The following is a 24,497-nucleotide window of genomic DNA, read 5'->3' on the forward strand; positions in this document are numbered from 1 at the left end:
ACCGCCCTCGGGACGGCTCCGCCCCCTGCAGACCCCTCCCGAGCCCCGCCCGCGCGCCCCAGCTCCGCCCCGGAGGCCCCGCCCTCCCGCCCGTGTCCCGAAAACCCCGCTCCAACCGGCTGCCCCGCCCCCGCCCCCGCCCGCGCCTCGGGCGCACTTCTGGTCGCTGGGCTGCCGCGCTGGCTGGAGTCTCCGAGTTCCGCCGTCTGCCAGCCGGGGCAGCGCTCCCTCTTCGCTTCCCCTGAGGCCCTTCCCCCAAGAGCCGCGGTCGGGCAGCGCCTGGCCGGCGGCCCGCGGGCGGGCCGCCCCTCCCCGCTGTAGCCCACCCGCCTCTTAAAGCGGCGGCGGGAAGATGAGGTTTCGGGAGCCGCTCCTGGGCGGCAGCGCAGCGATGCCGGGCGCGTCCCTGCAGCGGGCCTGTCGCCTGCTCGTGGCCGTCTGCGCGCTGCATCTCGGCGGCACCCTCGTCTACTACCTGGCCGGCCGCGACTTGAGCCGCCTGCCTCAGCTGGTCGGAGTTCCTACACCGCTGCAGGGCGGCTCGAACGGTGCCGCGGCGATCGCGCAGCCCTCCGGGGAGCTCCGACCCGGAGGGGCCCCGCCGTTGCCGCCTTCGGACGCTTCCTCCGAGCTGCGCTCCGGTCGCGGCTCCAGCCCAAGCACGGACTCTCATCCCGGCCCCGGCTCGGCGAGCAACTTGACTTCGGCCCCGGTGCCCTTCACCTCAGCGCTGTCGCTGCTCGCATGCCCTGAGGAGTCCCCACTGCTCGGTAAGGACTCGGGGACTTTCCCGAGAATTTCCTCGGCAGGGTCCCCTGGACGTTCGCCCGTGCCCTCTTCCAGGATATCCAGCCTCCCAGTTCCGGATCACGGTCCCTAATCCCAAACATAGGTTCCGGACTGGATGGCGTGAGGGTAGGAGGCTGGTCCTTTTGGATTCAGACTGAAGGCTGGGGTGCGGGTGGTACAAGGAAGCCACGGGCCCCTATGGCCCCAGAACCGGAGAAGGCCTTGGAGACTTCCTTGCTCTGGCCCATGCCTCAAGAAGTTTTGGAGTTTGAGTTTGCTTAGGGCTTGGAGCTGCCTTCCTCCTGCTCACTCTGATCGGGAGCAAGAGGCCGTTCAGAGTAGCCCACGCCGGTTTGGGAAACTGATGATGAGGCCTCTACTGGGGAAGGAAGTTGACCTTCCAGTTCACATCCAGTTCACGTATCTTGTCTTCCCCTGGAACCACTCTCTCCTGAGTGTGACTTAACTTTTCGGAAGCTTTGGGCAAGTGACTTGTTAACCTCTGGTTTTTCATCAGTTAAATGGAGAAGATAAATGGTACCTATGTCAGGGTTGTTTTGTAAGATTAGATGAAACAATGTAAACAAATATTTACATTAATGAAGGTAAGCCCTTAATAAATTGTTACCATTGTGTCAAGTTCCTCCTCTGTGTAGATCCCTGCCCTGGGGCCTTCTTACCCTGCTTCCTGTCCCTGTGGGTTCCCCAAACCTAAGTGAACACAGCCCTCCAAAGGATGGGTGGTGTTTGTAGGAGTACAGCATACATACCATAGGGGCTGGCGGGCTAATAGGTGACCAGTTCACACTGAGTTGTCTCCCTCCCGGGAGAAGCTTAGAGTCTCAGGTGTCTTCGCCCAGCCCAGCTAATCGGAATGGTGGCTACCAGCCTGCTGGGAGTTTAAGAGGGTGGATTTGTGTTCCCTGCTGGCAGAATCCACAGGCAGTCAGGCTCAGGGCAGCCACAGGTTGTTCCCAAGATTATCATACAGGTGGCTGATCATTTTTAATGCCAGGGTTTAGAGATTGTTGTTCTGAGTGAGGGGCCCTAGCAGGAGGGCATCCTGCCAATAGGAACTCTGTCACCTTCCCGAAAAGCTCTGGCAGAGCAGGCCTTCTACGTGCTCTTGCTCAATTTCTCCAATAATTGCTTCAGTATTTTCATATCAAGTTTGGAAGGAAGCTCTTGGAATTGGTCAGACATGAATTGTGAAAATAAGGGGACTTTTTTTTATATTTTTTTTTAAAGCAGAAAATTGAATCCTTTTAGACTTGGCGATTAGTCTGAGAAGCAGACTAGCCTTATAAAATAAATTTTATTTTATAAATTTATTTATAATAATTAATTTATAAATTTGAATATTTGCCCTTCCGTTAAGTGTCTGGCCTCAGGCATCTTAGAGAGTTTCTCACAGTCTCTTTCTTGTATTTAAAATGGGGTTGTTGGTGCTTAGCTCACAGGATTATTTTTAGGACTAAATGAGATTGTGTACATTAAGTAAGTGGCCAATAGGACTCGGGAGTTGAAGTTCTATTTTCTCAGACTCCCGTGGAGAGGACTCTGAACAGCAGAGAGAAAAGGGGGAAGAGAGAGCTAAGGCCCCAGAATCCAGAGAGCCAGTTTTCGTCTTTTTGTTTTTAATTTTGCCTCAGCATTTATACAGGAAAATAAAAAGAGAATTTAGCAAATTAAAGTGTCCCAAAGTTCGTTAGATTGGTATTTGAGGTATAAGATCTTAACAAAGTGTGAGAGCCTTTGGTACTTTTTTTTTTTTTTTTGGTAGTGGTGTTCCTCTCTGTTGGTGACTGGTTACTGGTATTTTTGAGTTGAATTTTGAATTGGCAGTGTGAAGGGACTTCCTGAGAGATAACATTTGGAGGGTGGGGAGAGGCCCTGGGTCTTCTCTAGCTTGGCCACCTTAGTGTGACACACATGGGACCATGATGTTTGGGCTGCTCTTGTGGAGGTCCCACAAAGTGAAGGTGGATGGTTTTTTCTTCATTTTAATTGAGCCCTTAGGTTTGAGTGGTTGGGTCAGCTCTCTAAATAGGGGCTCCTGGCTGAGAGGGGGCCTTGAGGAATCTGAAAGTCTCTATAGGAGAGTGTGGATGGGGGGAGTTGAGCCCATCTGTTCATCTGGGCAGGTGTCAACCAAAGCCCTTGCGGGGTGGTTTTGAGGTTGATGGGAGAAAGCATCCGTGGGGTTTAGAACTGTGGCCTTTTCACTACTTGCAGTTTCTTTCCACGACTTGGCTCTACTTTCTGGCATCCAGGGGTCTGGGCCAGACACTGTGATAAGCTCCAGTTTGGTACGTGGAGGGTAATGGGCATGCCTTTGCGGGGAGGAGCCAGGCACCAGACTGGGCTATTGATGGGTCATTGTTGGATCGTTCGTGTCAGAGTGTTAGGACAGACTTCAGACATACTTGGGCTTGGATCCCGCCTCTGTCTACTCTGTGTGCCATAAGCAGGTTGTAGTGTGTCAAGCCATTTTTGGCCCTGCCTCAGGATCCCCCATGGGCTAGTGGGAGGCCTTCAGGAGTGGAGGCTGCAGGAAGGAGGTTGGCCTTTCCTGAGTATTTCTCCAAGTTCCCCAGGGGTGTTCTTCCAGAAAGTTCAGGCCTACAAGCAGTGTCCTCTTGGCCTTCAGGCCATGCAGCCTCTAGTCCACATAACATGGACATGAGGCTTCCTTTGGCTACCTGAGTGTTTGCCTGAGTTGTAGTCAACCTGGGAAGAGCAGCGGTCTTGCATTTTCTTTTCTTTTTCTGGAACGTTTGTCTCTGCTCAGATTTGGTGGCAGTTCAGCATGACTTGACTAGTGCTGGTCCTGGCACTGCCAGCCTTGAGAGGGGCTAGGTGGAAGGTGGGCAGCAGCATCTCAGGTTGGACGGGTTAGGGGAGGCAGGACTGACCTGGGGGCTCATCTGGGGCCTGGTACAGCTGGTACATCCCCTAAAAGGTGTATGGGGTATGGGGGGGTGAGTATAGGACTGCTGAAACCCAGAGGCTTCCTTTGCCTATCTGTGCTTTGAAGAGATACTCTTCATTTGTTCCAACGAAGCCTCTGATCTGGAAGTGGGCACCAGAGAATCATGAGCACCTGGGCCAGCAAACAGCCACCACAGGTAGCCAGGGTCCTGAGAGAGCACTTGTCCATGAATCAGTTTCCCCCGCTTTTATGGGGGCTGTCAACCAAACCTCTGTCATGGTTTGTGCCCTTGGGAAGACAGAGCACTTTCTGGGTCTCTGAGGGCTCTCAGTCTCAGGTGTTTTTTTCCACCAGCATGCTGTCCCCCTTTCTCCCCTTCTCGCATATGCACACATGTGGACATGAGCAGGCTGCCCAGGACAAAATGTACTTTGAGAACATCTGTCCTGGCCTCAGCTTGGGGGAGGGCTCTCTCTCCCCTTTGAGTCTTGGATTCTCATCACTTTCTGGCTTGGGGTAGAGCCTCATCCTCAGAGTTGGGGAGGGCACGAGGAGCTTCCCTTTGTCCAGGCCTTTAAGCTTTGGGAGATTAGGTAGCTAGGACTTTAAACTAGTTTGTTCTGCTGTTTTTCCTCGGGAAAAGAGTTTATTGGGAAATACAAAGATACACCTTCTTGTCTAACAGTCTGAGACTGAGAAATACCCTCTATGACTATTGGGCTTGCTTCCTTCCATTTAGCCTGATGGTGGCAGGAGTGATTCCTACCTGTTGAAATCTGTCCTAGACATGGAGGCCTTCACCTCATGGACCGGGTGAACACTCCTTAGGGTATGGGGAGCAAGAGTCAAATGTGGGATTGGATTTAAATTGCAGTATCTTGGACCCATAGCATCCCTGGATGGGACTGTCTAGTTCCCTGGCCCCGTCTGTTATTGTGGTGGGGCTGGAATTCGGGTATCCTCCTTCCCAGCCCAGTGCTCTTCCTTGAGGTTATTGTCCAGTAGACACCCAGTGCAGAGGCTCAGAGCAGGTTAATATGACCTAGAATTTGGGAGGATCCTTGCTAGGTATATCTTTGTGTCCCCCAGAAGGGTCTTATGTGGCAGCTGTCCTGGACATCCTTGATGGTTAAGGCATCTGGTAACTTCATTCATTTAGTTCCAACAATGTGCCTGTCCTGTGCTGGGTACTAGAACTGTAAGGAGGAAGACGACACAGTGTCTCTTCTTGAAGAACTCACAGTCTGGGGCACCTGGGTAGCTCAGTGGTTTAAGCCTCTGCCTTCGGCTCAGCTCATGATCTCAGGGTCCTGGGATCAAGCCCTGATTGGGCTCTCTGCTCAACAGGGAGCCTGCTTCCCCCTCTCTCTCTGCCTGCCTCTCTGCCTGCTTGTGATCTCTGTCTTTCAAATAAATAAATAAAATCTTAAACAACAACAAAAAGAACTCACAGTCTAGGTAGAGGAGGTGTAATTAAACTGTCTTGATGTCAGGTAGGGAAACTAAAATATGTGTGTGTTTAGTTACTCCCTCTATCCATCCCACCTTTTCTTCCTTTCTTCCTTCTTTCTTTCTCTAATTCAGAAACCCAGAGTTGATATCAAAGTTCTTAAGTCCTGGTTTTGGTTGTTCCTCTAATTTCTGAGGCCTCATATTAGCTCTGAGTAATCTGTACCTTGCTGCTTTATAATGACTGTTCTGAGACATCAGCAGCCATATGGTCTTTGGGTAGCAGTAGGGTAGGGATTTCCAGGCTGGGACTAGACTAATTCACGGGTTGGGAACAATGGGACAGTTAATGCTCAGGCAGTCCCTGCCTTTCCGTGGGTTTTGCTCCGGGGATCTTTGGGGACAGGTGTGGAAGGCTCATCCCCTTTGGGCTTAGCTGGGCTCGGTATGTATGAAAGCGGTCCACTCGTCTTGTGGTCAAGTGAAACCTAGTGATTTCTTCCCTGCTTGCATACCCAGTGCCTCCAATGCCATCTGCACTATTCAGTGTTCCTGCCTGCTCCTGACAAGAAGCAGAGACTGGAATTCTGCTTGTAATCATATCCACCTGGAAATTCCAGTTATTCTTATCTGGTTAAGTGGCAATCCATTTGTTTTAGGACAAGTGGTCTGCCCTTGCAGCTTAAATCCCTTGGGTCCTGGAAATCCCTTGGGTCCTGGCACTGTGGCTGTGTTATACTTTGCTTTGGCAATGTCCAGGGTGGTCCAGGCAATGAGGTCACTGTAAAGGCCAATCAGCCAGACCCTAACTCCTGGGGGAGTTCACCAGGCATGGGATTGTGAGCATTCCTGGGAGCTGGACTGTGGCTGCGATTGTAAAGGCCCCAGTTGTGTGTGTGTGGTGGTGTGTGTGTGGGGGGGTTCCTCTGTGTTTACCTGGGCCTAGGCAGGTCACCAGCTTGGGGAGAGATTGCAGATCCTGTTGTAAAGGTCAGAACATCCAGGTTCGAAGGTCACAGTGGCTTAAGGTCAGGGGATAGGGTTCTTTTTGGAGCTGGTTCTGAGTGGACGGGCCTAAAGGGATTTGTCCTTAGAAGGCAGAAGGGCTGAGTCACACACTCAGTGTTTCAGGTTCCATTTTCCAGCCTGGCCTCAGCCCGCCCCTTCCCTACACAAATGAGGGCCAGGAGATATATAATTGGCTGTTGCTGAATTCTTTGGCAGTGATTTTAATGTGTGGTCTGGGTGTGTTATGTAGGTGCTTCCCTTTCCCCTGCCACCCCTCCAAAGCCCCTCACAAAGCCTGGAGAGAGAAGGAGTCACTTCCCCGGAATGCCGCAGGCTAGGGCTGTGGGTCTTTGCTTTTCTCTGTATTTTTTTCAAGGAAGGTATTCTCTTCCTCTTTTTTTTAATAAAAAGTAATGCAGGCTTATTGACAATAACTTAGAAAGGTAAAAGAGGTAAAAAAAAAAAAAAAGCATGTCTGTATTCCTTTCACCTGGAGAAAACATGTTGCTGTATCTCCTGCTAGTCTTTTTCTTGTATATATTTAAGACTTTAGATGAACAGATAGATTGGTGTAGATAGATATAGATAACCTGGTATCTAGCATTTGTCACTTAAGAGTCTTTCTCATGAGCTTTGTCCTACACCTTTAAAAACCCCAAAAGCTGTGTCATTCTGTCAGCTGAATATACTATAACTTTCTTTTATCATTCTGTTATTGTTGAACACACATGCACATGTAGTTTGTGTTTTTTCTTAGTGGCCCTCCAAGATTCATGCATAAAGCATTGCACTTTCTGGGTTGTTTCATGAGTAGAGTTTTTTAAAAAGGGGAAAAAAGGGTGAATGCTTTTTGAGAAGAGGTTTTGAACCCAGTCTTAAGATAGACCCATTCAAAATTACAGGTTTACTTCATGCTGGCAGAGGAGTATCATTTATTGCTGAATGAAGGATGTGTCTAGAATTCTGATTAAAAAGGAAACTAGATGCAGGAAGTGCCTGGGGCAGCGGCAGAGGGCCAAGCTGTAGGATGGATACTTGGGATCGGACTGAGCAGAAATCTGTTGTCAACAGAAGTGGTGGGGGTGATGCCCCAGGAGTCTTCTTTCTCAATAACTTCTCCATTTGTCTCCTTAGCAGCCAAGTCCTGGGCTATAGGCTTTGTGGACTGTGGTGCTGTGGCTGTGGTGCTGGGGAAACACCAGCTAGCTGACCTGTTGTGCGGTTGACACTACAGACTGTTTCCACAGAGCCGCGTGGGATCATGCTAGCAAATTGGACTGTGAAGCAAACAGTGCAGTGCGCCCACCTCCAGGGGATTCTGAGGTCTGGGGAGAAGCCACCAAGTGAGAATCTATAGGTTTCCAGGAATGGCTTTTGAGAGAAGCCTCAGAGAGCAGTAGAGCCCAGTACTTAGTCAGGACTTGTTAGGTGGTTTGAGCAATCCAGCCTCAGGCCAGTAGGCCAGGCTCTTCCCAAGGTGTCATTGCACTTTGAAGTTATTCAAACTTCACCGGATCTACATTCTCCTCTTCTGAGGGCCACTTGGGCTTTGGGACTCTGCCAGGGGTCATTTGGCACAGAGTCTGGGGATTCAGGGGGAGGCTGCGCTGAGGGAAGGGCTGGGGTCATGTTGGACCAGCATGACCACTATGGTCATGGGTCTGGAGGTCATGGGGAGGGGCCCTGGCAGGGGGTTCACTAATTGCCTGGCCCCATGACAGCATGCATTTAAAAAATGCCTTTAGAAGTTTCTTTAAAAGTTTCTTCCTGTTTTGCATAATGTCCTTTTGCCTTTGACATCCTGAAAGTGCAGAGCTCTCAATGGTGTCTAAGGACACCACCCCTGCAGCCAGCTTGAAAAAACAGGATAGGACTCCAAGTTAAGGGTGGGTCTAGGGAAAATGGTATTTGCCTCACAGGAGCTTGGTGACTTGGCATTGAGGTGTTAGGTAGCTCCTGCTATTCAGATGAGTATAAAGGCATCCTGGGCGGGGCCCCTACCTGGCTGAGAGTGGGTATACCTGAGTCTTAACCCCAAGTCAGGAGGTGCCCTAAGGAAGAGGGAGAATGAAGACTGATTTGCTCACTCCGCAAGCTTATGTTGGTAACCGTTCTATCGGAAGCATGGGAGTTAGACATGAACAAGGGCTGGTCCCCACTTAGCAATGGACAGACCCTGGCAATAGGGTGTAGTCAGAGAGGGGAAGTGTGGGTGTCCCCATGGCACTGAGAAGGTACAGAGAAGCAGGTGGGTGATCTGGGCTAGGTCCGGACTCAAAATGAAGGGCCTCTCTTCCAACACAGATTTTAGCATCTCTGTGTCTCTCAGTGTGTTGGAACAATCTCCCTGGTTGGGAAGGGCAGGGGTCTACTGCTGAATGCACTATGATTTCCTCCGGTTGCTGTCACATGGGAAGAAGGCCATGGCTGCAGTCCCAGCTGCTGCATACAGTCACCAGCAGGGTGGAGAGGACAGGAAGTGGGAGGCAGAGTGAAAGGAAGATAATGAAAGAGAGAAGCTGGTGCAGTAGGAACCATGGGAGAGAGGAAAGCTGAAGATAGCTACACTGAGGGTCCAAAGAAGAGAAGATGAAGGGTGAGGGAGGTATAGAACGAGGGAGTTCATGATCTGCAGGACATATGGGCAAGCCTCAAAGGTCACTGGTATGAGAATTCCATGTTCTGGTCCTTCTCCTAATGTATTACATCATTTTGGACAAGTCCCAACTCTATCAGTCCCACTTTCCATCTCTGAAGTTTGAGTGGAAATCTTGGTCATATCTGCAGCATGAAAGGTCTCTGAAATTCCCTGTGAAGCTCGCTACCCACTGCCCTTTCCAGGGCTCTCGTGGTGAGACTTTTGTTGAGGATTTCGTTTTCTAAGGAGGCACAAACAGTTGAGTAAATGAATGCCCTTTTAAATGGCCTGGGAAATGTTTCTTTTCATCACTCGGGCTAGCAGTGTGATACGGGAGAGATGTTTTCCTTTCTGTGCCTCAGTGCTCTCACCTGTAAAATGGGGATAACAATAGTGTCTACCTCATAGATGTTTTGAGGTTTAGGTAGTAGTCATAAAAAGGTCAAAAACATGCCTAACACTGAATAAGCTCTGAATATATGTTACTTATAATTGATGGCACTGATAGTTCTTGTTTGTGAAGATTTTGGCCTTTGCTTGTAGGATTTCTTCCTTTTTTCTGTTCTTTAGTAGAAAATATATCACCGCATTAAATGTTTAAAAAAATATAATTCTACTGGTTAGCATTGTAACCAGACATATGCCTATCACTGTAACAAAACTTTACAGTACTTTCTAAATAGATACATACTTTACTCTGTTGTAATAGTGTGAAACTATTTTGCATTCTGCTCATTTCATTCAACGCTATCTTAAAACTGTTAGGTTATTCATAATTATCCTAATTATCTTTTCAAGCTGCTATCTAACTTTCTTATGGAGGGGTGCCTGGGTGACTTAGTCGGGTAAGCATCTGACTCTTGATTTTGGCTCAGGTCATGATCTCAGGGTGATGAGATCAAGCCCCATATGGGGCTCCCCGCTTAGCAGGGTGTCTGCTTGAGATTCTTTCTCTCCTTCTTCTGTCCCTCTTCCCTCAAATAAATAAATAGATAAATAAATCTTTAAAAAAATTAAATCCCGGGCGCCTGGGTGGCTCAGTGGGTTAAGCCGCTGCCTTCGGCTCAGGTCATGATCTCAGGGTCCTGGGATCGAGTCCCGCATCGGGCTCTCTGCTCAGCAGGGAGCCTGCTTCCTCCTCTCTCTCTCTGCCTGCCTCTCTGCCTACTTGTGATCTCTCTCTGTCAAATAAATAAATAAAATCTTTAAAAAAAATTAAATCCTTACCTATATTCCCTTAGCATTCAGTGTTCCAGGTTTCTCTATCATAGTTGTTTTTTGTATTTTTTGTTTTTTAATCGTAGATAATCTTAAACATTTCCTCTTGTGTTTAGCTCTTCACTTCCGTTGAATTACTTCCTTGGGATAAATTTCTAGAAAGGAATTAGGCTAGAGGAGATAGTTACCTTTATGACATTGGTTCACATTGCCACTTTGCTTTCCAGGAGGGTTGGAATAAGCCACGGAAACTGTAAATTCCTAGGCTGGGGACATTGGCATTTAAGCAATATGGATACCTAGGGAAAGTCTGATCTGTCTGGAGCCTCACATTGACAACCCCAGCTTGCATGTATGTGTGTACGTTAAGTTCCTTCTGTAGGTGCCGAGGCCACCTTGACTGTGAGGCTCTTCCCTTGCACCATTGTGTCTGGGCTGTTCTACTGAGGTGTGTCTACCAAGGAGCCTTACTGGTGGCTCTTTTCAACACCTTATGTACCTTTGCCAAAGAGCTGACCTACAAAAGGTAAGAAACTTTCCTCCTTCCTTTTTTTTTTTTTTAAAGATTATTTATTTATTTATTTATTTGACAGAAATCACAAGTAGGCAGAGAGGCAGGCAGAGAGAGAGAGAGGGAAGCAGGCTCCCTGCTGAGCAGAGAGCCCGATGCGGGACTCGATCCCAGGACTCTGAGATCATGACCTGAGCCGAAGGCAGCGGCTTAACCCACTGAGCCACCCAGGCGCCCCACTTTCCTCCTTCCTTTATCTGTGGAGCCAAACCTGTAGAATCGGGTAGATCCTGGCTTTACAAGCCTGGCTTCAAAATGGTGTTGGTCTTAAACTTGGTGCATTGATGTCTGGAAGCACCCCATGCAGGCATGTCCGGAAACCGTGTTCAGTTCCAGTGGGCTAGCCTGGGCACCTGACCATCTAACCCATGTGGATCAAGTCCAGTTTGATAGCCCTGCTTGAGGGGATCCAGAAATGAGGCCCAAAGGAGGAAAGACTTAAGTCATGTTGGGTAAAAACAAGTTGATCAATAGCTATGAATCTGTGGCCACCCACATCACATGCCTCTTATATAGGTGCACGGCAGCCTGCTGTAGTAGCATGGCTTTCAGCCACCAGAGGTTTACAAATTAAGCAGATGGAGCGCATTCAACTTGTGACAGCTGCTCCTTTCATCTCGTAGCCCCTCTTGTCCTCTTCTGCTGCGTTCCACAGCAACCAGCTGCAACTTAACAAGGTGCTCCCTGGATCCACTTGCAGTCAGGCCAGAGCTGCCGTCTAGTATGTTGTTCCTGGGGTGCCCAGGGTAATTCTTACTTCCTGTGTAAAATGGGGAGATAATTCTTACCTCAAGGGGTTGATATGATTGATTGAGATGAGGTATGTGGTGATGTCAGTGCTTTCTTTGTCTTTTGTTCAATGTCTAACCTGTTTCCTTGGGTGTGGAAGACATACAGTCAACATAGTAGGCTGCAGAGTAAAATTTCCTCCAAATGCAGGTTTTCTTTGTTTGTTTCTTTTTTGTTTTGTTTTGTTTTCCATCTGCCCTGGGGAAGAGCTAAGAAGATAAGGGAGAGGTGTGATGCTGTAACCACAACTTAGGGACAGGGTTTAGCCTGGAGCCAGTGTTTATTGGAGTCTGTGGCCTGATCCCATGAAGAGACCTACCCTCACGGAGGCCTTCGTCTTGTTGAATCCACACCACTGGGGGCTGGAAGTGAGTGTTGCCATGTGTCAGGCATGCCAGGATTCTCTGGTGCTCCACAGTCTTCCCTTCTCCAGGTGGATATTTTTTGTCTGTGTCCTGGAGAGAGGCCATCATAGAGTACAGATAATTGAATGGAGGGAGCACTGGATGTTTCATGGAGTCTCCAGGTGAGAAGAGATGTGTTAAGAGGGGTGATGGGTTGGGTTATGGACATTGGGGAGGGTATGTGCTATGGTGAGTGCTGTGAAGTGTGTAAGCCTAACGATTCACAGACCTATACCTCTGGGGCAAATAATACATTATATGTTAATAAAAATAATTAATAAAAAAATAAATTGGGTTATAAAGAAAAGAGGGGTGATAGGCAGAGGGGGCAGCCTGGGATGTCCAGTGATCTGAGCTTGGTGTGTTATTAGAAAAACTTAGGCAGAGTCTGTAGATAGCCTGTCTGATAAAAGAGAGTAAGAAATATTGATCTGTACTTCTTCTTTTTTTTTTTTAGCTTTATTAAAATATATTAAACATTTATTTATATAAATAAATATATGGCTCAGTGGTTTGGGCCTCTGCCTTCAGCTCAGGTCATGATCCCAGAGTCCTGGGATCGAGTCCCGCATTGGGCTCTCTGCTAGGCGGGGGGCCTGCTCCTTCCTCTCTCTCTCTCTACTTGTGATCTCTGTCTGTCAAATAAATAAAATCATTAAAAAAAATTTATTTATTTATTTGAGAGAGGGAGAGAGTGAGTGAGAGTGTACAAGCACAAGCTGGAGAGGGGCAAAGGGAGGGAGAGAGAGAGAGAGAGAGAATCCCAAAGCAGACTCCCAGCTGAGCATGGAGCCTGATGTGGGGCTTGATCCCAGGACCCTGAGGTCATGACCCGACCCAAAACCAAGAGTCAGAGGCTTAACCAGTTGAAGCACCCAAGCACCTCACAGCTTTATTAAGGTCCAGTTGACACATACATGAATTGTAGTTTTCTTTATTGTGATGTCTTTGTCAATGTTGGTATCGAGGCTCTACTGCCTCCAGGCTGAGGGAGAGCTTGTGAAGGATTTGTATTCTTAGGATATCTGTTAGAATTCACCAGTGAGGCTGTCTGAGCCTGGACATTCCTTTTTGGGAAGCTATTTGATGACCAGTTCAGATTCTTGTTTCATGTCTATTCAGATTTTTGGTTTATTCTTCAGTTTTGGTAGTTTGTGTCTTCCTAGGGATCTGTCTACCTCACCTAAGCCACCCACTTCGTTGGCGTACAGTTGTTCACAATATTCCCCTGGGATCCTCTTTTTTTCTCTAAGGTTGGTAGGGATGTTCCCTCTTTCATTCCTGATTTTGGTAAATTGAGTCTTCTCTCTTTTTTTCCTAGCCAGAAATATGTCATTTTTGTTGATCTTTTCAAGGAACTGACTTTTGGTTCACGGATCTTCTCAGTTGTTTTTCTGTTCTCTATTTCATTAATTTCTGCTCTAATCTTTATTATTTTGTTCCTTCTGCTTGTTTTAGGCTTAGTTTGCTCCTCTTTTTCCAGTATCTTAAGGTGGAAAGTTAGGTTATTGATTTGAGATCTAAAGGTCATATACTCTTTTTTTTTTAAGATTTTTATTTATTTATTAGAGAGAGAAAGCATGAGTTGGGGGGTAGGAGAGAGAGGGGGGAGAAGCAGACACTCTGCTGTATAGGGGGTGTGATGCAGGACCCGATCCCAGGATGCTGGCATCATGACCTGAGCCAAAGGTAGGGTTCAGCTTAACTGACAGAGCCACCCAGGTGCCCCTAAAGGCCATATACTTTTTTTTTTTTTAAAGATTTTATTTATTTATTTGACAGAGAGAAATCACAAGTAGATGGAGAGGCAGGCAGAGAGAGAGGGAAGCAGGCTCCCTGCTGAGCAGAGAGCCCGATGCAGGACTCGATCCCAGGACCTGAGATCATGACCTGAGCCGAAGGCAGCGGCTTAACCCACTGAGCCACCCAGGCGCCCCAAGGCCATATACTTTTAACATTTTCATAGATGCTATCAAATTGCCCTCAATTTGTATTTATTAACACTGAGAAGTGCCTGTTTCCCATATTTATGTCAGTTAGCAATCTTTTTACATCTGTCAATGTGATGATCAAATGTGGTATCTTGTTTTAACTAGTTTCTTTGATTACTGATGATCTTGAACAAAGTTTCATGTGTTCATTACATTGGCCATTTATTTGTATTTCTTCTGTGAATTACTTGTTAATATTTTTACCCATTTTTCTTTTCTTTTTTTTTTTCTAAGATTTATATCTTTGAGAGAGAGAGTGCTTGCATGTGTGTGAGCAGGGGAAGGGGCAGAGGGAGAGGGAAAGAGAGAATCTCCAGCAGACTCTGCACTGAGAGCAGAGCCTAACATGGGGTTCAATCTCGCGACCTCGAGATTAAGACCTGAGCCGAAATCAAGAATTGGACATTTAACCTACTGAACCACCCATTTTTCTATTAGTTTTTAAAATAGATTTGGAGGAGCTTTTAACATAATGGATATTACTCCTTTATTGTATATTGTTTGCAGATATGGTCTGTCACCTGTGTTTTTGACTTTATCTCTGGTATCTTTGGCCATACAGAAATTTCAAATTTTTATGTATTTAAATCTGTCTTTTCCTTTATGGCTTCGAGTTGCTTTTACACTCAGGAAGGTCTTCATCCCAAGATTATAAAATTTTTCTTCTGTATTCTCTTCTAAGCTGGCTCTTTAACATTTTAGTTCTGATGGTAAAAAATGAACAGAATCACTGTTCAACCCTCACATGTTGCGAGAAACCTTATATTATACCCCAAAGGCCCTTTGAAGTCTCATCCTCTTCCAAATCTGTCACTGATGGTGGTAGGTGAGAAAAGAAATGTGAAATTTTAGCCACTTGTAATTATAGAGCTATAATAATCTGTAGGCTTTGAAGGTATAGAGATTCAGGGGAAAAGGCAAAGTAATACTTATTGAATATCTGTTAGTGCTAAGAACTGTGATAAGTATATACAGGTGACCATTGAACAACATGGAGGTTAGGGGCACTGACCCCCCACCTTACCCCCTGTGCTGTTCAAAATCCACGTATAATTTCAGACTCTCCAAAACTCCTACTAGCCTACTGTTGACTGGAGACCATACCAGTAACAGAGACAGTTGGTTAACACGTATTTTGTAAGCTCCTATGTAGTATATACTGTATTCTTACCAAAAAGTAAGCTAGAGAAAAAGATGGTTTGTGAAGAAAATCATAAGGAAAATACATTTACAATATGGTACTGTAAAAAACCTGTGTATAATTGGACCCCTGCAGTTCAAAGCTATGTTCAAGGATCAACTGTATATGCATTACTTCGTTTACCACCTGAAAAGAGCACGTTATTATCCTCACTCCTTAGAGGAGGAAATTTGGAACTGATTGCATTTAAAGTGATCCTGATACCAGAAAGGTATTGCCAGGAACGTGTGACTGGCTGGCTGCCCACGTGGCCCTGAGGGCAGCAGGCTCTCCATAGTTCAAGGTCTGGTTTTAGACGGAGAGAGAATGTATTTGTAACCAGCATTGAAGTTCCAGAAATTGAGTTAGGACTCCAGAACTGATCCGAGGGGCAGCTGACTCACTAATAAAACTCCCAAGAGACTTACTTACATGCTGGGATACTAAATTGCTGTTTTTCTGGGAAGATGAGCCCTGTTGTGAAGTGGCTGAAGAGTTTTCTGGCTGTTGGCAGTACTGTGAGAGACGCTGCAGTGTAATCAAATCAGACAGCTGGTAAGGCAGAAGTCAGATCAGGGAAGGGAGCTGGACTGTAGTGCTGGGTGATGTCTGGCCGTCAGGGCTCATGAGCCCATCCCCAGAGCGTAGCAAACCTTTTTTAGGGACCAGGGTTCAGTTTAGTCATCAGGGCTTTTTCTCCCCGTACAGCTCTGGAAGGACACGTTCAGCTCCATCTCCACCACTCCCTCATTTGTTTCCTTCTGTACTTTCTTCCCATGCAGCTGTCAAACTTTATTTCATGGCCCATTATCATCACAGACTCGCTTGCCTTATTTTCTTTGTTGTATCTAATTCTCATTCCCACTTCCATTTCCCAACCCCGCCCAGAGCAACCATTCTAATGTGTTTACTGTGTATCTGTTTTTCTCTTGCTCGGTTGGAGCTGCTGCTTTATATTTATATATCTATTTTTAATTAAAAATTAAAATTTTTTTAGGGGTGCCTGGGTGGTTCAGTTGGTTAAGCCTCTGCCTTTGGCTCTGGACATGATCCTAGGGTCCTGAATCTAGTCCCCCATTGGGCCGCCTCTCTCCCCCTTGGCCTGCCGCTTCCGCTGTGCGTGCGCGCTCGCGCACTCTCTGTCTCGCTGTGAGAGAAATAAAATGTATAAAAATGATTTTTTTAGATTAACATACAGTAAAGATTTTTTTTTTTGTATATAGTCCTACTAATTATAACACAGTGTATATTTGTATAACCACCACCACAATAAGGCTTCAGAACAGTTTCATCACCCCAAAAAAAATCCCCCTTGAAATCACAGTCTCCTCCCACCCTTAACCCCTGGCAACCATTGATATGTTCTTTATCACCAGTGTTGTATCTCTTTCAGAAGGCTATAAATATGTATCCTATAGCATAAGTACCTATATTTTAATTTTATTTTTCTTAAGTTTATTTAAATTCCAGTTAGTTAATGTACAGTGCTATATTAGCTTCAGGTGTACAATATAGTTATTAAACCCTGCCATATATCATCCTGTGCCCATCTTGACAAATTCACGATTTAACCCATCCCCCACCCACCTCCCTCTGGTAACCATCAGTTTGTTCTCTATAGTTAAGAGTCTATTTCTTGGTTTGCCTCTCTCTCTTTTTTTCCCTCTTTGCTCATTTCTTTTGTTTCTTAAATTCCACATCTGACTGAAATTATAGGGTATTTGTCTTTCTCTGACTTATTTTACTTACTCTCTAGCTCCATCCATGCTATTGCAAATGGCAAGATTTCATTCTTTTTGATGCCCAAGTAATATTCCATTATGTATATATATCATGTCTGATTTATTCATTCATCAATTGGTGGACATTTTGGCTGTTTCCCTAATTTGGCTGTTGTAAATCATCGATGCAGCTATGAACATTGGGTGCACGTATTCCTTTAAATTACTACTTTTGTATTCTTTGGGTAAATAGCCAGTATTGCAATTGCTGGGTTCGGAGGTAGTCTATTTTTTACTTTCTGAGGAACCTCCATGCTGTTTTCCAGAGTTGCCACACCAGTTTGCATTCCCACAAACAAGACAAGAGGGTTTTCCTTTCTCCACATCCTCAACCAACACCTGTTGTTTCTTGTGTTATTAGATTTAGTCATTCTAACAGGTGTGGGGTGTTATTTCATTGTTATTTTGATTTGTATTTCCATGATGATGAGTGATATTCAGCATCATTTTATGTGCCTGTTGGCTGTACCTGTATTTTTAACTTATGTAAGTGGTATTATTTTACAGTTTATTCTGATTCTATTTTTTTTTTTGCCCTCTTCTGTTTTTGTTTTAATTTTTAAAAAGCCTGACATAACTTCAAACTTGTAGAAAAGTTGCTAGAATTTTACAGAGAATTTCTAGATATCCTCTGGGATGCCCTAAGTTCCCCGAATGTTAACCTTTCACTATAGTTGCCTTTTTTCCCTCTCTTCTTTCTCTCTACTCATGTACATATGTGTGTGATAGATGATGAACTATGCCCCTTTATCACTAAATATTCAACATGTATATCCTAAAAACAATAATTTTTTGTAAAACCATAGTATACTGATCAAAATCAGGAAACCAACCTAGAAAAATTCCTGTTGTGTCATTGCAGACCTTATGAAGATTTTTGTTAATTGTCCCCCAAGAATGTCCTTATTGAATACCATGCATTGTATTCAGTTGTCATGTCTCTTTAGTCTCTTAATCTGGAACAATGCCTGAGTCTTTCTGTTATATGATACTGACATTGTTGAAGGGTATAGGCCAGTCATTTAGTAGAAGGACCCTCAATTTGGGTCTGTCTGATGTTTCCTTGTGATGAGGTTCAGGCTGTATGTTTCTGACAAGAATACCATTTAAGTGATTCTGAGTTCTTTTTAATGCATCATGTCTGGAGACACCTGCTATCAATTTGTTTCTTACTGGCAATGTGAACTTTGTTCATTTCATTATGGTGGTGTTTGCTAGTTCTCTATTATGAAGTTTATTTACTATTTTATCCCCTTTAATTAAATACCTTATAGGAATTTGCTTGAGATTATGTAAACATCCAGTTATTCTTCAAACATTCAGCCACTTGGTTTTAGCATCTATTGATGATTTTTCCCTGAATCAGTTTTTGGTATGGTGGTTGGTGATCCTATTCTGTCATTCCTTCTGTGTTTATTAGTTGGTATTTTCCTATAAGAAAGAGCTTTCCCTTCTCCCCTATTAATTCATATATCAGTGCAGACTTGTGGATTCTTAACTTTATTCAATAGCTCATAATCCTTTACTATCATTATTTTGATGCTTAGATCGTCCCAGATTTGGCTGGTGAGGTCCCCTTCAGGGTGGCTCCTGTGTCTTTTTGACATATCCTTTCGTTCTTTGAGCACTTTCTTTTAGGCACAGTGAGATGATGTAGGGCCCTCTTGTTCATTCCCTGACTCAGCCCTGTACTCAGCAACTTCTCCAACAAGCTCTAGTTCTTTTTCATAGAGAATGGTATTTAGAAACCAAGAACTAGGCCCTAGGCACTCACCCTTGCTTTTGTTTTTGTTTTGTTTTGTTAAAGTGTATTTATTCATTGGAGAGTGAGTGCTTTGAAATCATTGCACAAGAGTGGGGAGAGGGGCAAAGGGAGAAGAGAGAATCTGAGTGGGGAGCCCCACACAGGGCTTGATCCCAGGACCCTGAGATCATGACCTGAGCCCAAACCAAGAGTTGGATGCTTAACTGACAGAGCCACCCAGATGCCCCTCACCTTTTTTTTTTTTAAAGAGTTTTTAATGTATTTATTTGATAGAGACATAGAGAAAGAGGAAACACAAGCAGGGGGAATGGGAGAGGGAAAACAGGCTCTCCACCGAACAGGGAGCCTGATGTGGGGCTTGATCCCAGGACCCTGGGATCATGACCCAAGCCGAAGGCAGATGCTTAACAACTGAGCCACCCAGGCGCCCCCCTCACCCTTGTTTTTAAGGTCCATCCATGTTGCTTTGTATACATCGGGTGTCTATGGTGTTCATCCCAATTTTTCTTTCTCCCATAAGGATAGATTCCCACACTGCGTCCCAACACTGTCTTCACAAATACTTCTGTAAGGAATAGCCTTCTACATGTCCTTGATGGACCTGTGGCTGTATATTTGTATTGATGCGGGAGTGCCAGATAACTACTCTAGAACAGAATGACCACCCATCATTTACATTTCCACTGGCAGAGCATGGGGATCTCTGTACTTCTGACAAATACATGACATTAACTAGCTTTCTAATTTTTGGCCAAGTGAATCTATATGCTGGGATAGGTCTTGTTTTAACTTGCCTTTCTCTGTGCCAGATGCTCATATGCTCAATGGCTTTTGGGGTTGTTCTTTGGTAAATTGCTTATTTATTATCATTCTTTGCCTGTTTTCTTCAGTGGGGTTCTTAAATTTTTCTTGATGATATGCAGGAGTTCCTTATATATCCTAGATATTAATCCCTTGCCTGTCCCAAACATTGCAGATTCGGGATCTGATTCTGATCTGTTCATTTGCCTGTGCTACCTTTTTTTGGAATACAGACCCTTTGTTTCCTCTTTGTACAGTCTCTCTTTCTCTATAACTATATCAATACCTCCGCATTTTGGTTGTGCTAGTTTAACTGAACTCAGCTGATTCTCTTCAACAAATGGTCTGTCTTTATGATGACTTAGCCTCTTACTGAGTTGTATTAAGAATGACTTTATCTCTTAGAGTGTGAGGCCTGCGTGTAAGTCATATATATATTCAGCAAATGTAGGTTGTAGGCCTAGTCTGTGTTAGGCACAGTGCTAACACTGAAAATGTGCAGAGGTCATGAAACCTGCTTGTGGCTTTTCAGAGGTAGAACAGGGATTTGAGCCTCTTCTTGGTGTGCTGCTTCCCTCAGAAACTGAATTTGGCTCCTGTACCCCTGTGTGTCAGATTTTCATATCTTATCTAATAAATGGCCTAGGAAGGTGCAGAGCAAAGTGTTCTTCCCCTGCATCCTGAGGAGGGGAAAGTAACCAGGAGAGGAACGGAAGCAAGTGTGGCTCCTACCATCATAGGCCTGGAGTCTTCAGGTGGCAGGCTCTGGGCTACAGGCTCTGGGCTACCTCTGGTGACTGGTGACTGGCTCTGGGCTGAGAGTCGAGGTCCCAAATGAGGCAGGAACACAGCCTCTGTCTGGAGGATGAGGTTGTAAAATAAAACACCGGGCCTAAATCATTCTAATTCTTTCTGAGAAGCTCTTATCTTCTCTTGCAGAAGTGCTCTATTTCTAAAATGAGAGCGATGCCCCAAGATCTTCATGGAGCTAACAGAATTCCCAGGCAAGTTGGCTTCCCAAGCCTTTCCTGGTAGTGATAACTGTGGGCAGGAACAGTTTCCAGAATTTGCACAAATTCCAGCAGAGGGAGGGAGGAAGGCAGGGAGGGAAGCCAAAGGGAGAAGAGCTGAGTGAGGAGAAAATCTGCCTTTGGGCCAGGACCAAACAAAACAGAAATTCCTCCTGGGATGAATTTTCCCTGGAGGACAACACTGGGAAGCCTGTTTACTGAACTTTAAAAGTCTGTGGTCCCCAGCACAGTTTCTTGACCTCAGGGCCTTCAATCTCTGTGGTTTCACTGTGGATAGAAACTTTCTCCTTGGGTCACGCCAGGACAGAAGTGTACCATCACACCCCAGTTCTGGGGCCTCCTCGAGGTTTCCTAGTGCTCTTTGCTTGCTTCTCCTGCCCCACTGAATTCCACAGCCATGGCCATGTATGGTATAGAAATGTGCTTGAGAAGGGTTTAGATCAATCAAGTCAAGTAAGATTCACTTTTATGTCACCTTGAATCGGTGGTTCCCTGGAACCCTAGATTAAGAAGGGTTCTGAGACAGTGTCGGTGGGCACAGCAGAGAGAGAGCAGAGGGACGTGTGTGCTGTGACTTACTGTCCACCGTGTAGATACATCCATGAACAGCAGAACCCTAACGAGTCAATGAGGAGAAGGTAAGTATCACTTTTTTTTTTTTTAAGTGTATTTATCTGTTAGAGCACAAGCAGGGGGAGCAGCAGGCAGAGGGGGGGTAAAGCAGTCTCTTTGCTGAGCAGGGAACCAGATGCAGGGCTTGATCCCAGGACCCTGAGATCATGGCCTGATCCACAGTCAACCTACCTGAGCCACCTTAATCTCCTTTCTAAACCCTGGCTCCAGGCAACCACTTTTGTCTCTATAGCTTAGCCTTTGGTGGACATTTACATTTTTATTTTAAAGATTTTATTTATTTGACAGAGAGAGAGAGAGAGAGACAGCAAGAGAGGGAACAGAACAGGGGGAGAGGGAGAAGCAGGATTCCTACTAAGCAGGAAGCCCGATGTGGGTCTTGATTCCAGAACCCTAGGATCATAACCTGAGCCAAAGGCAGACTCTTAATGACCGAACCACCCAGGTGCCCTTAATGTTCTTTCTAAACCCTGGCTCTAGGCAACTGCTTTTGTCTCCACGGCTTCACCTTTTATGGACATTTACCTTTTTTTTTTAATATATATTTTATATATTTATTTGACAGACAGAGATCACAGGCAGAGAGGCAGGCAGAGAGAGAGAGGAGGAAGCAGGCTCCCTGCCGAACAGAGAGCCCGATACGGAGCTCGATCCCAGGACCCTGAGATCATGACCCAAGCCAAAGGCAGAGGCTTTAACCCACTGGAGCCACTAGGTGCCCCGACATTTACCTTTTTAACTAGGGCCTTTACCTGGAATTTTTGACATTTCTTAAGGATGGCTTTTTTTTTTTTTTTTTTGCCTATCCAGGAGTGTCCTGAGAAAGCCTCAATTCCTCTGTCCTTCATTTTCCCTCATACACAGCCCTGGGGCTGAAATATAATCCTTTAAAATGTTTTTTTCTACCTTTTTATTTGTTTTTCCTCTCTTTTATTTTATTTTTTAGAAAAGACCTATTTATTTATTTGACAAAGGGAAAGAGGGAAGGAACACAAGCAGCGGGAGCGGCCAAGGGAGAGAGGGAGAAGCAGACTCCCTGCTGAGCAGGGAGCCTGATGTGGGACTCGATCCCAGCACCCTGGGATCATAACCTGAGCCAAAGGCAGACACTTAACTGATGGAGCCACCCAGACGCCCTGTTTTAGTTTACTTTTTAAAGCTTTATGTGGGGCTTGAACTCATAACTCTGAGATCAGGAGTCACATGCTGTACTATCTGAGCCAAGCAGGCACCCCTGAAACATAATTCTTTTTTTTTTTTTTTTGATTTTTTATTTTTAATTTTTTTATAAATATATAATGTATTTTTATCTCCAGGGGTACAGGTCTGTGAATCGCCAGGTTTACACATGTCATAGCACTCACCATAGCATATGCCCTCCACAATGTTCACCACCCCACCCCCCTTTCCCGACACCCCTCCACCCAGCAACCCTCAGTTTGTTTTGTGAGATTAAGAGTCACTTATGGTTTGTCTTCCTCCCTATCCCATCTTGTTTCATTTACTCTTTTCCTACCCCCCAAACTCCCCATGTTGCATCTCCACTTCTTCATAGCAGAGAGTTCATATGATAGTTGTCTTTCTCCGATTGACTTATTTCACTAAGCATGATACCCTCTAATTCCATCCACGTCGTCGCAAATGGCAAGATTTCATGAAACATAATTCTTAAGATCCCTCCAGCCTTGATCTGCCAGAACTCTTCAGGGTTCTGGTTTGAGGTAGATCTGGACCCTTCAAGGTGGTGGAATCTGACTTTGGCTTTGTTACCTTAGCTTTAGGCCTCGGTACTCTCAGTGACAGAATCCTGGACTGAGAGACCACTCAAGGCTTTTCTGGTGATTTCATGATCCACATCAGACTGAGTTTTAGAGTTATTCTCTCAAGGAACAAATGGTATTTGGTGAAGAGCCTGTTTCATGTGGCTGTGTGAGGTTTAGATGAGAAAATGCAGTGTTTTCATTAGGTTAGGCTGTTGACTGCCACAAAGTCTCAAATTATAGGCCTAGAACCCGGAGGAAACTCATTTTAAAGTTGAGGGTGGGAGCTGTGTCTCTAGATCACAAATCAGTTGCTATACCTGAACACAAAAAGGCATATTTAGGGGCGCCTGGATGGCTCAGTCAGTTAAGCGTCTGCTTTTGGCTCAGGTCATGGTCCCAGGGGCCTGGGATCCGCATCCAGCTCCCAGTGGGGAGCCTGCTTCTCCCTCTGACTCTGCTCCCCCTGCTTGTGCCCTCTCTCTCTCTCTCTCTGATAAATAAATAATATCTTTAAAAAAAAAAAGGGCATATTTAGAGCCTAGGAAAGAGTGTTTTTGGGCTTGGCTGCCTTGGTAATAGATGTATAATTAGGACAACAATCTAGATTCTCAGACATCAAACACCAGATGGTTCCCTGCCCTGTTAGTTCTGGTTCTTAACCTATAGTTGAACAAGTGCTGTGTGGGTCAGGATACATTTGTGGACCCTACTCTACCAGAAACTGTCCCAAGGACAGAAAAGAGAGAGACACAACACTTGTCCCAGCCTCCCCCCAAGGAGAGGAGGGTCTAATAGAGGGAGTAGGTAGATATACTGGCCCCTCACCTCAAAGAGCTCTAGTGTAGGCTTGTAAAGTTTGTTGTGTTGACTTATAAAGTTTGTAAACTTTACATGGAGTTCCCTCTGGCATGCAGAGCAGGGACCAGTTCGTGCCAGGGGCTTAGGGAAAGCTTTGAAGAGGGGATATTTGGTTTGAACTTTGAAGGATTGTTACCTTACCTATCTCACAAAGGTTTTTGATGTAGCTTGTAAGGATACGTAGTGTAAAAAGGACAGATATAAATAAAATCAGCAAAAGAGAAAATGTGACTTAGAAAGTTAAAGACTGGGGAAGAGTTAAAATGTAGATATTCACACCTTGTGGCCCAACATAGTTATTACATCTGTCCCTTTGCAAAAGCCAAAAGTGAAGTACATTCTAAGTACTGTCAGAGAGCAGAAATGAACAGTAGTTCCTGAGTATAGATTGTTTTTCTTGGTACACACTCTTTTTTTTTTTAATTTTAATTTTTTTTATTTAAAAAATCTTTTTAGAGAGCGAGTGGGAGAGAGAGAGAGAGTGCGTGTGCAGGCATGCACACACATGCACGTGAATAGCGGGGGAGGGAGAGAGGGGGAGAGAAAGAATCCTCAAGCAGACTCCACACTGAGCGCAGAGCCCAATGCAGGGTAATCTTACAACCGTGAGATGACCTGAGCTGAAATCAAGCCTCAGACACCTAACTGGCTGAGCCACCGGGGTACCCACTCTTAAAGACCTTCATGGGGGTGGGAGGGAGGTGGAGGTTAGTGAGTGAACTTGTAAACCATCATTCTCAAAGTATAGTCCAGGGACACATGTGAAAGTTATCTAAAATGCTATTAAAATGCAGTCCTGCACCTCAGTCCCAGAATTACCAAAGGGGGCGCTCTGGGGAGTAAAAGCCAGGAATCTGCAGTTTCCTGTGCTTTCTCAAATGATTGCTCTTGCACTC

The 24,497-nt window shown here is 45.4% G+C and overlaps 1 protein-coding gene across 1 annotated transcript in view; it reads left to right on the forward strand.

The window, feature by feature from the left end:
- The first annotated feature begins 142 nt into the window (after positions 1-142).
- The window catches only part of B4GALT1 (beta-1,4-galactosyltransferase 1), a 53,935-nt gene continuing 29,580 nt past the window's right edge, over positions 143-24,497 (forward strand). Inside the window, exon 1 of the mRNA XM_044265532.1 lies at positions 143-770. Within this exon, the coding sequence (XP_044121467.1) occupies positions 353-770 (418 nt within the window). The 5' untranslated portion in view covers positions 143-352. The remainder of the gene's footprint in view (positions 771-24,497) is intronic.

This window comes from Neovison vison, chromosome 9 (genome assembly GCF_020171115.1).
Source record: "Neovison vison isolate M4711 chromosome 9, ASM_NN_V1, whole genome shotgun sequence".
Lineage (NCBI taxonomy): Eukaryota > Metazoa > Chordata > Mammalia > Carnivora > Mustelidae > Neogale > Neogale vison.